Source organism: Microcebus murinus, chromosome 9, assembly GCF_040939455.1.
Source record: "Microcebus murinus isolate Inina chromosome 9, M.murinus_Inina_mat1.0, whole genome shotgun sequence".
NCBI classification, from domain to species: Eukaryota; Metazoa; Chordata; class Mammalia; order Primates; family Cheirogaleidae; genus Microcebus; species Microcebus murinus.
In genome coordinates this window covers 43,516,664-43,532,642 of record NC_134112.1, presented here as the reverse complement: position 1 = coordinate 43,532,642, position 15,979 = coordinate 43,516,664, and the positions used below count along the sequence as shown (strand labels likewise).

The following is a 15,979-nucleotide window of genomic DNA, read 5'->3' as shown; positions in this document are numbered from 1 at the left end:
TGATCTAGCCTGCTCGTTTTTTCCTGAAGTACACCGATTCCATTTTCGTCATAGCAGGTGGTTCCTGAACACAATCTAACTTGAACCCAGAAAGTCCCTCCAAACAACAATATCCATGTCAGAGAATTAACTAGCTGAAAAGGACTAGCTTAGACTTAAGAATTAAGAATTAACTAGCTTAGAAATTGCCTCAGTTCTGTGGGTTTTGTTGAGCGGAACACACAAAAGAAAGATCTGTCTCAATAAGTTTGCTTAATGCTAGTTTAAACAAAGTTAAATAGATTGATTTTTCTGCAAGACTTCTCAAGAGCCTTAATAAACTCAAAGTTTTAGGCTTGACAATTCTCTCTTAGGACAGTCCTTTTTGAAACACCACTTATTAACATAAATAGGAAACACTACTCTAAAGTAACAAAACTTATAATAGCTTTCAATAGTGAAGATGAAAAGACAAAAGGCTACTGTAGTTTCCAATGAAGGGCAAGACTGGACTAGTTTCTTCTGGACTCCGAGCCAACTGGCAGTGCCGCAGCAGCAAGCCGGCTGAGGCCTCCCAACGCAACACGGGGTGCAGACTGGTTTCTTCTATTCTGGACTTTATGAAAATCAGAACCAGTTCCCTTCCCGAGTCCCTACTAGCCAGCCAGCCAAAGAGCTCTTTTTGTATTTCCTATAATTCCTTAGTTACTCTACATTTATTTCAGTTACAGAAAAATGTCTTTTCCAGTCTGTCTATTGCACTATACATGGATTGTCTGATACATTTCACTTCTTCATATATCCAAAATCAAAAGGCATCCAGAAACTTGATAGTCACTATGTTTTCAAGTGATACATAAACTATTCTACAATTGATATTTTTAACAGCTATGCTGGTAAAATCTCATATTAATATGTCTTCTAGTTCAGATGCTCCTCTCTATAAAAAGCAGTTTTTGTCTTTGGCAGATCACCAATCCCTTTGAGATTTGCTAAAACTCTATAATCTTTCCCCAGGAAAAAAATGCTCATTCAGACAAAATACTACAAATAACTGTAGCCATTATGGACTCTCTGATACTTATCTAGGCAAACAGTTGTGAGCCCTATCTTTAAAGTTCAATTAAAAACTGCAGACTCCCCACAACACATACCATCACTATCACCAACACTTGGATAATGAAATTGGGCTGCATTCATATATAATACCAAGAATAACTTTAAAATTGGACCTAAAACGTATTTCATGAAATTTTGTTCACTATAATAAAAAAAGTAAAGTCCAAGAAGAGAAAATCATGTAATAGCATTATCCAAATAAAAATTTTAGATTTTAACCTAAGAAGGTGGTATGGTATAGAACATACTTTGAATTTTCAAGGGGCCCCATTGTGACTTTCATTAGACAGAAGCAGGATTCAAGCCCCCCATTACAATTGAGCTAGGCTATTAATGTCATCTATTGCAGCTACAGTAGGTGAAGAAATATCAATAAGTAGGAGGGGTTAATGTCTTAAATAGGCATTGTAAGACTGATCACTGGTGTGTGTGCCAAACATTTCAGATCAACAGTTTCATTAAACACACCCACACACACACTCTTCCTGAAAACCCACAATGGAAATGCTTTGCTCCCCTACTGGATTTAAATAAGAAGCATGATAAAATGACAGTGTGTGCATCAACCTGTTCAGATGCCAGGTGAGTCCTTTCAAATTTCAGCTTTCAGCTCTTCCACTCGCAAAATCAGATGCTCACCTGCCTGCTTCACAAGGATTCTGGGAAGCCTCAACATTGACCACAGGCACATGTGTCTCTGGCTTTGCCCCATTCTATGGATTCAAAAGTCATCTCTTCCAAGCATCATCTTGATCCTGTCCCTGTCCTCCAAAGAACCTGTGGTGACTCCCAATTGCTCTTATATGAAATAAAAAACCTTGCTCAGGAGCCCTGCAGTTGGTGCTCCATGAAATGGCAACCACTCCCCCAAGTGCCCATGTCTCTTAAGCTGCACCCCTCAATCATGGGTCTCTTCTAATGTGGATCCCCTCTACCCTCAACCTGCACAAAGACCACCTCCCCATCCCTCTTCACAACCCTCTGATTCTCCCTTCCTCTCAGAACTCTGTTCATGTCGAAAGATAAAGCTTTCCTTCCCTGGTGGTTTAGTGGCCAGGAAAAAAGAGGGGAAAATTTCAAAAATAAAAAGATAAAGCTTTTCTGGGCAAAGCCCACGTCATGTGCATTTCAACAAGTTACCCAGACATAACTGTAACCAAGGCAAACCTGCCATGTATACTGAGAACACTAATCTAGGTACATTCTCTTCCTGATAATTACTTTCTGCCACGGTGAAACAAAATCTTAACTAATGCATTTAATTATTGATCTTTACTTCTTTGTAAAAAAAAAAATATTAAATCCTCCTAATGTCTGGTATAGACTGAGACCACAATGGGCTAATTGACACCTATCTAGACTATGAAGGACTCACCCCACAAGCATGGGTGTGAACACCACCAGAGGGAGGCAGTGTGGCACAGTGCATGACAGCCAGCCAAAAGCAGGCTGCTCTCCTGGCTCTGCCACAAGCAACCCCATGGACGGTGGCCAAGTTACTTAACCTCCCCATGCCTATTTCCTCATATTAAAATAGTACAGACCTCCTAAGTTATAAGGATTAAATAAGAAATCATACATAAAGTGCTTAGCCCAGAGGTTGGTATATAGTAAGTGATCAATAAACTTAAAGATACAAATGACAGTTACTCTTCTTCTCTCATGTAAAACTACATGTCATGGGAGCAGAACAAGACCAGTAGCTACTACCTGGTCCTTCTTCCTTTCCTGTGACCTCTCTGACCCCATAGCCAATCAGGAGCCAAGTCATACAGATGCACTCTCAGGAATGGCCTTGTTGGGGTCCAGAGATGACTCCAGTCCAGGAGGGCCAGACTGCAGTGCTCCCTGCCCAGAATGTTGCCGCACTCCCCTAGTGGCTGTCACCTCCAGATACCCCTGGCTCCATCCCTTCCAGGAACACACAGCCCACATCATTCCAGTTCAGTATTTACACACTTTCAGCCGCCCTGCTAGGTCTGCTCAGATAGTCTCCATCCCTTCTACTCACTTGCCCTGCTTTACATTGTAGATAATATATCCTAACACTTACATGTTTTTTTTTATTATTATTATTTACTCTCTTTTCCCTAAAATGTACTAAACACATTCTATCCTTAGAATCTAGGCAATGGCCATTTTCTCTGCCTGGAATAGTCTCTCCCCTCCTCTACCTCATATATCTTATACACACACACACACACATACACACACACAACCAATTCTCTCACCTCTTCCAAAACAATTTTTTTATTGTGGTAAGAACACTTCAGATGAGATCTATCCTTTAAATAGATTCCAGGTGTACATAACAGTATTGTTAACTATAGTATAATGTTGTACAGCAGTCTCTAGAACTTTTTTACCTTGCTTAACTGAAATGTCATGCTTGTTGATTAGTATTAATAACTCCCTATTCCCCCTCCCTTGGCCTGTGGCAGCCACCACTCATTGATTCTATGAATTTGCCTATTTTAGATACCTTATATAATTGGAATCATACAGTATTTGTCTTTCTGTGACTGGTTTATTTTGCTCAGCATGATGTCCTCAAGGTTCATTCATGTTGTCGCACATGGCAGGGTTTCCCATTTTATGGCTGAAGGATATTTCACTATATGTATATATATTTTCTTTATCTGTTCATCCATCCATGGACATTTAGTTGTTTCTACATTTTAGCTAATGTAAATAATGCTACAACGAACAAGAGAGTTAGTATCTCTTTGAGATCCTGATTTCAGTTCTTTTGGATAAATACCCAGAAGTGGGATTGCTGGTCATATGGTCTTCCTATTTTTAATGTTTTGTTGGAACCTCCAACTGTTTTCCATAGTGACTGCACCAAAACATTTACTATCTGGCCTTTTACAGAAAAAGTTTGCCACCCGTGATCTAGCAAAACAGTTAACACTTTAAAAAAAGGAAAAATAAAAAACTCTGCTGATACTTAAAACATGTAAGTTTTAAAGAGACAAGGCCTTAAATTTTATAAATTAAAATCTTTATAATCTCCTCACATAATAAGCATGGAGATCTATAATTAATATAATGGCACTGTATTATTTCTTTCCCTTGGTTAGATGACTAGACAATCAACACATATATGTTCTCTTCCCTTTTCTTACTCTACTTGCCTTCAACATGATTTGCACACCCCTCCCTCCCACTATGGTAACCAAGGTTTGACAACATCAGTAACATTCCAAATCACAGGATTCTGAAATTTCTTTCCATCTATAACATCAATATCTGGTGACATAAATCTATTAAATATTCATGAACTTAAAAAATGGAATGCCTATTCATCATCTCAGCTCTAAAATTCAGCTCACGTTCCTACCACCCTCCTTCTAGGGTACTTAGCTCTGGTCCCTACTAGCAGTGGTCCTTTCTGCAGAATGGCAGGAGTGTACTTGCATTGTTAGATGACAACATGGATATGTTCCATTCCTATTCCAAAATTTATGGATATGTTCCATTCCTATTTCTTCACCAACTCAAAATTTCCAAATATTGGCGAGGCAGGCACATTAATGTTTGTTACTAAATAAGCTTTTATTTAAATACTTTAAAACACTTAGGGGGAGTAAGAAATTCATGCATACATATTGATATAGAGAGAGATACTACACATACTCAATGCACTAACACTCAAAATCCCAGCAGGATGTTTACACATCTAATACCATGCAAAAATATATACAAAAATTCTAGAAAGACTAAAATTAAACTTGAAAGGAAAACAAATTTCCTTAACAGGAGAATATCTTTCTGAATTGGGGATAAAGATTTCTTAAACAGGACACATAAAGAACTACCTACAAAAGAAAATGCTGATAATTTGTACTACATTAAAATTAGGAATTTATGTTACTTAAGATTTCACTAAATGAGTAAAAGTGCAAGTCACAGAGTAAAGGTACCTGTGAAATGTGTAACCTAGAAAGGCCTTGTATCCAGAAAACAGGCACGCAATTGAAGATAGTCAAATGGCCAATAAGTATGAAAAAAAGCTGCACAACCCATTAGTAATTGGGGAATAGCAAACTAAAGCCACACAGTGAGATATCACTAAATGACTGGTAATAATAAGTGTTGGCAAAGATAAGAAATGATAAAAATTTTTAAAAATGGAACTCTCATACACTGATGGTGTGGACTGTTAATAGGTACTAACACTCTGAAAAACAGTTTGGCAAGATCTGCTGAAGCTAAATACACACATTCTCTATGACTGGGCAGTACTGCTCGTAGAAATGCCTACACACACATACTCCCCTCCAAAGAGATATATAAAACAATGTAGAAAGAACATTATTTGCAGTAGCTGAAACTGGAAATGCCCCAAATGTCTATCAACAGTATAGAAGGGGTAAATGAAAATAGAGCCACAAAATGAAATACCATAGAGCAAAGAAAAAGAATAAAGTAAAACTATACACAACATAGATGAATCTCAAAAATAACATGTTGAAGAAGCCAGACCAAAAGAGTCCATTCTGTATAGTTCCACTTGTATTAAGTCTAAAAACGGGCAAAACCAACTGATGGTGATGAAGGTCAGTTGTTACCACTGGGACTGGGCACCAGTAACTGGGAAGAGACCCCTGGATTGCTGCTGCCATTCTCTTTCTGATCTGGATTGTCATAAACAGGTATTTACGCTGTGATGAATACTTACAATTTGTGCATTCTTCTGCATGTATGCTGTACTTCAAAGTATACTTTAAAAATTAAGAGTAAAAAAAAAATCACTGTCATATTAGATAGGCTAAAAATGCAAATGAAAACATTTAGAACAATTCTCTTCTCCACACATAATCACAAATTATTAACTAGAATTCACTACTCACCAACATCCTGTCGTGTATCTATTGATATCTCAAAAAACTTATTACTTATAAACACTGGGAATTAAAATAAGAACACACGGTGAAAACAAGAATACTGGAGATAAGCTTGCCCTCAAAATAGGAGAATATAAGGAACTAAACACCAAAGGAACAAAATTGGCCTAATCAAGATCTTTTCATTGCAGCAAACACAGAGTGATCCAGACAAGAAAATATGGTAAATATAAACAAGGCCCTAGAGAACACAGGACAAGGTTTCACTGAAATGTGACACTTGATTACCTGCCCCTCGTGCCATCTGATTTTTGTTTAGTGTATATTCAGCATCGGTGTTGGTAGGAGCGTGGCCACCACCAGCTTGTTGACAAACACTGGTGCATACTGAACTTAGTCACAGAAGCCCTGCTTCCAACACACTCTTAAGGGGAAACCCACTAGGTAAACAGATAAAGAGTGTAACTGCTCTCACTCTGGATAAAAGGCAAGGCTGGTGGCGGATCTGAGGTGCCACACTGTCCAGTCTTGCCTGCAACCCATGGGAAGGCCCCAGGTGAACCTCCACATAGTGTGGAAACAATGCTCACCCCAGGATCACCAAAATGGACTGAGCCAATCTGGGAAGTGAAAAAGGAGCCCCCTACCTCTCTCACAACTCCATGTTTACTCCTCCCACAGATGCACATTGAGGTGGACAAGCTTCTGAAATACTAAATGGTCATTCCTTGGTGAAGGATTTACAATGAGCTAAAGAAGTAATTAGAGGTAAGGTGGCCATTTGCACATAACTCTAACAGCTTCATATGGGCAGCCAGCCAGGTTATAAATGTGATTTTCATTTTCCAAATATTTTGGGTTTATGAGGTCAGGACTAACTAGGTTAAGTCCTCTTTTTTGGTCCAATTGCAGTTTGTTTGTTTGTTTTGATGTCTTCAACTCCATGATGAGTTCCCTGGAAAACACACTTATTGCTAGCTTCTTTTAAAGGTACCTGTTATCAAAACACTCCTTAAGCTGCTGCATCCCATGTATGATTTTGTTTACTTGGGCAAAAGACTGATGATACCCATGCCACCTACATTTGATGACTCTACCTGATCCTATGAAAAAAGTTACAAGTCAGGTATTGATTTGTAAACTAATGTTCATTTAGGTATCATAATACTATGCATTTCTCTTATAGTTTAATGATACATGGGGATTAATGGCTCAGAAAACCCAGGCTACATTTTATGATGAGGATCTTAGTGGCTCATCATAAATGCATGCAGGACACACATACAACAAATTATTATTTTGTGAGACAGGCATGCCCTAGAGTAAATGAACTGTGGGAGGGATTGTACATTCTTCTAAAATGGTCATTATGAACTGATGACATAACCAGAATATTGGCTCCTTGGAATTGGGGCTTCCCATCTCTTATGCCTTGAGAGATGGGACATTGTTCGATATACAGCAGATGGTAAGTAAATTACTGGCTAATGGGTTGGTGGTTAAAGTGCAAATTAAAAATAAAGAGCTTCCCAGAAAAAGAAAAAAGAAAAAAAGAATATCCTTTCTCCTCTTACGCTATCTATTTTAGTAGTAGTATTTTTATAAAGGCTTTTGTTTTCCCGACAGTGTCTTTATATGCAGTAGATCTTTTAATCCTGACATAGGTAGGTATTACTCTGATTTTACAGATGAGGAAAACAAAGCTCAGAAGGTTGAAATGACTTATCCATCAATAAACAGCTAGTAAGCAGCAGAAACAATACCCACGTCACCGTACTGTCTACAATTCAGATGACTTGTTTCCTGCATCCTACTTCTTTTGTCCTTTTCTTTTAATCACACTAACACACAGAAACCTCCACCTACACTGTTAAAGGCTCTTGTTTCGTTCCTCTACCAGGTGAGGCTTGGTCACCCACATCCCTGCCACTTCACACCCATTAAAGAACGACTGATCGGAAGTCAAGGGAAACATCTGCAGCCCATTCCTCACTGCTACCATCTCCAACCCAGCTCTCCATTCAGACTTGCTGGGGAAAGTAGGAAGACAAGAGAGAACACACCTATGCTGACCACATCGGCCTTCACAGGCATTTCTTTGTTCATCCCAAGGAAATGCTATCACAACACTGTGATCAAACTGGCTTCTGGTGGTAAGTCAATGCCACCATCAACTAGCTGCTCACTTATTACAGGAAGATTTTAATATCTTTTATAAAACTGGTGTTCCTTTGAAAAGTTGTGGTTGCAGTGGTGCTAAGAGGAATTAGGTGATAGAAAAGGAAATAAAGCTGCCCTAAGGATTTTAAATATTAAATAATACTCACGAAGTGCTCGTGAAAAGCATCTAAGCTTCTAGAAACAAACCCAGGCAAGTATATAATTGTTTGCCTTTGCCCAAGATGATCTAACCTTAAATAACTCTGTCATGTCAAATGAGCATGAAGGAATGAGGGAAAGGGGAAGGTTGGGACAGTAAATTTCTACTTTTGGTGGTTATTATCTTCATTTTTTGATAAAGAAAATGAGGACTTGGGAGGATAATTAACTTGGCTGAGAGACTAAAGTGGCAGAGTTGAAAGGTGCTAAATCTCTGATTCCAGAACCTATTTCTCTTATACCATCTATATTTTTCCCATGTCTGTATATTTCCCACAACACATCAAACAAGACATGCCTCAAAGGTTTTTAATGAATTTGAAACTGTGAATAAAGACATTCAAAATGGGCACATTGGCCATCTCCCATGAAAGCATAACCCACATGCCCAAAGGGCTCCAAAATTCTTCATGGGCAATGCCGTCATCGCAGGTTCACATGCACAGACAACACATGCTGGACACCACGCAGTCCAGGGGAAACGTGGTACTGTCAAATCTGTCTTCTGCATCCAGTTTATTTTCTAAAAAGAACTTACCACCGCCCCACCACTTCCTGGTCTTCCCTTTCTTCTAAGTACTTAAAAGACTTTGGGGTTTTCTGGAGCTTTGTAGCTAATCCCCGTGAAGATGTTTCTGCCTTTCAAAATAAAGAAGGCAGCAGCAGAGCAGGCACTGCCGACAGCAGTGTGTGGCTATGTGCGTGTGCACGTGTCTGTGTGTGTGTGCACGCATGTGTGTGTGTGTGCATGCTGCTCAGAAGAACAAGGTCTTGCAGATGCCATTCTGTGCCACCATCATTTGCGGTGCCTCTGGTCACCAAGGATTCCACGAGGACAAGTTGTACTGGGTGCATGAGTAACTCTGTTCCTAGGCAGTGTATTAACCTCGTCAATCTGCAGTATCACCGGACAACCCTTCTGATGGTGAACGGAAGGAAGAAAAGTCTCGTAAGGCTCTCACATTCTATGTCTCTGTGAGGAGTCATGCCACATTCTCCCCCACCTTAAAACTAAACTACAGTATCGAAACTAATCAGCCAGAAATGTGTTTTCTCAACTGGGAAGACCTGACTGGAGCCCCAAAACACTGAAGTTATCTTTTGAAAAAGGGATATGCTAGCTTCTTAAAAGCATTTCCATACACTTCATTTCATTCCTGGGGAAAAAAAATGCTCACACAAGTCCACACTTACACAGATGTGCACACAATCACACTCCTTACCAAAAGTAACTTCTCCTTTGCCAGCTTTGTCAAACAGCTGAAAGGCTACCATAAACAAAGCATCTGGGGCACACAGGACAGATTCAAATGCTACAAATTCTTGAAAGGATATTAATCTGCAACACAAAACAAGCACAAAGCATAAAGTCAGTAGCTTGTGGGAAATAAAAGCGTATACAAACATACACTGAGGGAACAAATAAGATGTCACTGCCAAAACATAAAATTCAAACCTAGAAACATTTATAAGCTCTAAGCATTTCCTTTTATACATAGTAGACTGAAATCACAATCTGCAGAATCTAAAAGACAAGACAGTTTGACCATATGGTGACATAGTAAATGCATTATAATCTCAAATGTAACTTTTATCCAACATCATGTATGTTTCAATCTTCCTTCAGGCATGTCGTTGGGTTCTATAATTAAAGTTTAGATACTTTAGACTAACGTGATCGCACAACAGTAAAATAGAACAGCTTTGTTATTCGTTAATAACTTTACACACCATGTAAAAATGGTTCACAGGTATTCATTCATTACTGACATCTACTGACCACATGTGAATTGAACTAGGGATGTTACAGGGGAAACTACAGATAAATTAGACATGAAATGTGACTCCAAGGAACTTCTAGTCTGGTCAGGCAGATAGCTTTAGTCTAGAAATCGCAGTATACAGGACGGACAAATCTTGAGACAAGGACTAATACAATCATAGCAGAACTCTGGTAAAAATCAAAGGCGGAATTGTGGCAGAAATGGAATTTGAGCCGGGCCTTTAAAAATGAGTAAAATTCAAGTATGCAGCAATGGGTGTAGACAGGAAGACACTGCAGGCAGAAGGGCAGGTGTAGAAAGCCAAGCGGTGCACGAGGTAAATGATGATAACTGATTGTGTCTGGCAGTGGAGGGTATAAAGAGAACACTGTGAAATGAGATTAGAAATACAGGGCCAGAGATGGCCTCACGGCAAGAAAAGGGCCTGGTCACCCTTCTCTAGAGAAAAAGAGTAACTGAGAGCTTCTGAGGGAGGTCACACTGTGATCAAATCTACGCTTTTGGAAGAAAACGACAGGCCAAAGATGTTCGGGTCCATAAAAGCTTTCCTAGAAATGTCTTTTTACCACTGTTTTGTATTTTAAAAGTCCAAATATTTCAATGATACATTAAGATAGTCCAAGTCTCTGGAGGACAGGGAGAGAGGAAGAAAATAGGAATGTTTTTCATATGTTTTACAGAACACTGAGTCACTTCTAAACATCTTAAAGAGAACACATTTTTATACAATGTGTTACAAAGTTAATGTAGCTATTTCCCAGAAAGTCAATGGATTATGATATTGCCAGGGAGAAGTACAAATACGATATCTCTGTATCATTCACCATCTAAACACAGGTCCTTCTGAAGGCCTGGGACTATCCAAGCTCAGCGCGTGTTTCAGCAGGACAGTACTTGCTGGGGACACTGCAGTCTCTCTCATGGAGAACCTGTGTCTAAGCAAAACCAGGGCAAGGTGTGGATGGGAGGGAAGCAAACATGAATCAGCTGTTCCTGGCTGAACTCAAAGGCGCTCACTACCCACTGGAGGGATGGGGAGGCGGTCATGCACATACATAACCTCTAGAACGCAAGAGCTGAGTGTCAAAAGTGAAAGAAAAAATAACACACTAGGGGCACAAAGGGAGGAATAATTTATTCTGCCCAGACAGCTGCCTGGGGACAGCTTCATGGAGGCGTGGCATCTGAAGAACAAATTTCCAAGTTGAAAAGACCTTGGGAGATCATCCTCTTTCAATCTCCTCATTTTACTTTTGAGGAAACTGAAGCTAGAAAAAATTAGTGATTTGGGTAAGGTGAGACAATTGGCTTCCGGCATTTTGGCCTAAAAACCAGGTGTCCTGGTGTCCATTTGGCCTGGGAAGAATTCCAACCGGAGTGGGAAGATGCATAGAGGAAGGAAGGGTAGAGGGACACCGTACACTGGGGAAATGGCAAAACAAAGTAAAACACAGAAAATGGGCGTGCCGTGGCTGGAGGATGCAGGAGTCACTGATCAGCAGTTCATGAAGAGCAGGCACTGGTGTGGGCTGGATGTCAGCCACCTGTGGCGGAACTCAAAGGCGGAGCAACAGAATCTTGATTTTTTTTTTTTTTCCCCTGCAGGCAGTGAGATGTCTCTCAAGGTTTTGGATTAATAAATGTCAGGTTCAAATCTTTGTTTTAGAAAAAGAACTGGTGTGGAAGATGAATTTAAGGGAGAGGTGAGGTGTGGGGGACAGAGTGATAGCTAGGCATCACAGGGGTCTATAGCAGAGCCAGAGCCGTAGGAATGAAAACCAATGAAAGGCTAGAGGAATATGGTTGAGGCAGACATGACAAAACGTGGTCAGCACTGGATGTTGCTGGCTGAGGGCAAAGAAAGAGGCCAGAAGGCTGCCAAGACTTCCAACTTGGATCAGTGTAAGGGACGATGATACCACCACCAAAGAGAAAGAAGAAAAAAGAAAATAAAAAAGGAGGGGGGAAATGGAGAGAAGGGAATTGTGGGAGAATGTGATCCACTCGATGTTAAATCTGAGGTACCAGCGGGATATGGAAATGGTTCCCAGGTGGAAGATAAAAGAGACTGAGTGGAACTCAGGAGAGAAGCCAGCATGGGCTGAACTGTGCCCCCTACCCCAACCCCCTGTACCTCAGAATGTGACTTTATTTAGAAATAGGGTGGTTGAAATGTCACTAGCTAAGATGCAGTCACCCTGAAGTAGGGCAGGCACCTAATCCAATGACTCGGGTCTTTATACAAGAGAAATATGTGGACACAGACATGCACATGCGGAGAAAACCACACAAAGATGAAGGGAGAGAGCAGGAGGATGCTTCTGCAAGCCAAGGAACAACCACCATTGCCAGCAACGCTCCAGGAGGTCGGCAAGAGGCACGGAACAGATTCTGCCTCACGGCCCTCAGAGAGAGACGACGCTGCCTACACCTTCATCTTGGACTTCTAGCCTCCAGAACTTGGGACAGTAAGTTTCTGTTTCTTAAGCCCCCCAGAGTTGGCACAGTACTTTGTTACAGCAACCTAAGGAAACTAATATGGAGGCCAAGATTGGAAGCACAGATCTGGGAGTTTTTGAAGAAAAGTTACATAAACCTGTGAATGAAACTGCCCATGAGTATTTTCATTTAGGGATATTTCATTTTCCTCTTAAGAAATGCTCTAATAAAGGCAGACCTTGAGGAACTCACCCTTAGGGCCACCACTCTAGACTTCTGAAGCAGGGAAGAAGACAAATGTGTTTCTGATCACCTGCTCCCTGTCACCACAGCTCCTCATATCCTCTCACCCCGCTGAGCAGGAACCCACAACCTACAGCCACCTGAGCTGTTCACCAGAGTAGCTTGCTGGCACTTTTGTTGATACAGAAAACAACTGTATTTACCTAATTACCCCTGCACAGACATTAGGTTAGTTAAAAGAGAATCACATCATGTGTTATCGAGAAAAGGGACATTTTTTGTTTCATGGTCTGAATAAAGAAAGGTTTAAATTTAATAAAAAGAGTATCTTACCGCTCATAAAACAGTTATGAGCGACCTGGAGTCTACATATAGATGCGTATGAAGACATCCTTGCCCGGCAATGCCAATGTTGCATAACCATGACTGGCCAATAAATACTCTGGTATTTGGGGCATGTTACTGATACTAAAAAGTATGTAATTTGGTAATCCTGTTAGATACAAGTATTACACATCTCTGTAGGAGGTAGACAGACGAACCATGAAATCATAATGTATTACTGTTCACCTAGATCATTTTGGATTTTTGAGATAATCTGACTAGAAGGCTATCAGAATAATTATATAGTACTATATTCATTTACAGCATGATATCTAAAGACGTTTATAAATATTTTTGTATAAACAGTGCTTCAGTCTTGCTTTACAGATTTAATGGGTATTAACAGAAGTTACAACAAAGAATACAAGCTTAATCAAGTTCAGACCTGGCTGGTGAGCTCACTTAGTTCCTTTTCCACTCCTAACTTCCAAAACTTCTTTGACAATATTAGATGCCCTTTAAAACCAATCACACAGCTCTGGTTAACTCTGTGACTAGATCTAAGGAGTGGCATTTTGCACCAGCAAACACCTGCGTGAACTAATACAACATGGCTCAGCTAACACACAAGCAAATACAGAAGTCATGTTTTCATGGGCCTCCACTGCTCAGAGATTAGGGGACATTCAGTTTCTAACTATTCTATTTCATTGTTCTGATGCTACTAGAGATTTTTTTCAAGTAAGTCATGTTTGTTTTATAAACCGCTAGAGCTGCTGAGCTTCAGGAAGCCATTTATGACGGCGGCAACTGTATAACACCTTCAAAGTCCAGGCAAAACAGCCAAAAGACTGCACACTACTATAAAATACTGAGCCAAAGATGAAAGGGCTTAAAAGTGGATTACATCTGTATGGTATGCTTACAACAACGTAAAGATTACATATCTATCACCTAGAGAGAAAGATACTAGAAGAATATACACCAAAACGGTGATGGTGCTTCTTCATCATGGCATAACTTTAAGTCCTGCCTATCCCTGCCCTATCCTCAACTTTGCAAGGGACAGCTCTGAGCCTAGAGATACTTAAAATATAATAGAGAATACAGACTGAAAATAATGATATTATGGAAAAATGGAAATGTAACATAAGAGAACTAGAGATAAATTACTCAATGAATTTAGAGGAGGGAAAGATTATTGTCATATTGAGAGAAAGGAGGAAAATGGGAAAAGTCTTACTGAAATTAGGAACATGTCATCAGAAGAAAGATGTGATCAGTGAACATGGGATCAGTCTTGGTAAAGAGGGAAGATGGAACCAAGGGAACACAGGACATCAGTCTTGCAGTAGAGTGAAGGTGTGACCAACAAAGAAGGGGCTGGGGAAGGAGGCCCCACCCACTGCAGCTGCAGTCTAGCTTCAGTGCTTACTCCGTGTGCCGGGCAGAGACCGGTGCTGGGAGTACTACAGATAAAAAGCATTGGCAATCTCTGCTCCCCAGAACTGGTGGTCCAGAGGGGCAGAGGTATAAGCCAGGAGCCAAGGAAGGAAGAACACAGATGAAGAGCCCCAAGCAGTGCAGATGTGCTAGAAAACAAATGCAATGGAAGACATGGTGCTTACGTTCTGATCACGAGGGCCCAGGTTTGAAATTTTTAATGACATGATCAATTTGTCCTTCAGAACATTTAATCTGGCAAAGGAGTGCTAAATGAGCTAGAAGGAGGAGAGACTAGAGTTGGGGAGAAGTGTTGCATCTCGGGAGGACAGTCTGACAACACCGCAAGCATCTCAAAGATACCTCTAACTCCTCAACATGCCACAATCCCACTTCTAGGAGTTTATTGTAAAAAATAATTAATGAATGTGTGCAAACTATTATATAGGGATGTTCATGCAGCATTGTTGGCAGTAGTGAGAAAAGTGAAAACAACCTCAATAAACAATATGTGACTGATTACATAAAGGAACATTCACATATAGGATACTGTTTAACCACTAAAAACTGTTATAAACAAATCCATGGTATTAAGTAAAAAATCATTTACATAAAGGTATGTAGAAAACTATTCCATTTTGCTAAAATTGGACAAAAATAATGTTTTATACACATGCAAAATTAGAAGGACTGCACACCAAAATATTAGCAGTGGATATCTCTAAAAATTCATATGAAACAAAATAGCAAGGACCTAAACTTGCATAGTGACAGAGGGGTTGAGTAAGAGGTGGGGATGGGAGGGGAACACAGGGTTGGGGATAGAGGCACAATTGAAAACAGAAACAAAAGACAGTTAACTTCTGGTTAAAGAGGAGGGTAGCCTCCAGCCCCTCCCTCCCTGCTGTTGCCTATTCTCACTCAGCAGTGGCTCAGACCCCATGTGGTCCCTTTCATCTCCCACCAGGCTCCTATCCCCAAGCCAACTCTGTGGTCTGAAGGTTCAAGCAACTGCACATAAGGATCTGGTCTATTCATACTGCAGGAAGTTTGGCTGCAGACAATGTACCATATCCAAATCCAATTACCACTTTCACTCAAGGTTCCTAACCACAAGGGTGCTTCACAAAAATAATTTCTCCTTATAACCCTCCTCAGTGTGTTACAACAGAAGCCAAGCAATTGTCCAGGGTTAATGACAGAGATAAAAGTAAAATCTAACTCCAAAGATACGGTTCTAACCATCAGACCACCCGAGTTCAAGACCTGTGGGTATTAAAAAAAAAAAACAAAAACCCAGAACTAGACTCTCTTGTGATCACCAGTTTATCAAAAGAGCCTTGGTCTCCATGATTTTAATATCTTTTAGCTTTTACAGCTCTTCTGTTTCCCTCCTATTTGCCCTGCAAACACACATTC

At 40.2% G+C, this 15,979-nt stretch overlaps 1 protein-coding gene across 3 annotated transcripts in view; it reads right to left on the bottom strand.

The window, feature by feature from the left end:
- SLC25A13 (solute carrier family 25 member 13) overlaps positions 1 to 15,979 on the bottom strand; it is a 166,112-nt gene that overhangs the window by 93,530 nt on the left and 56,603 nt on the right. For 2 of the 3 annotated variants that reach the window (XM_012757119.2, XM_076006430.1), the window contains exon 4: positions 9,551 to 9,666. The exons of the other annotated variant lie outside the window; for it this stretch is intronic. In XM_012757119.2, the coding sequence (XP_012612573.1) occupies positions 9,551 to 9,666 (116 nt within the window). The remainder of the gene's footprint in view (positions 1 to 9,550; positions 9,667 to 15,979) is intronic. 3 annotated transcript variants of the gene reach the window in all.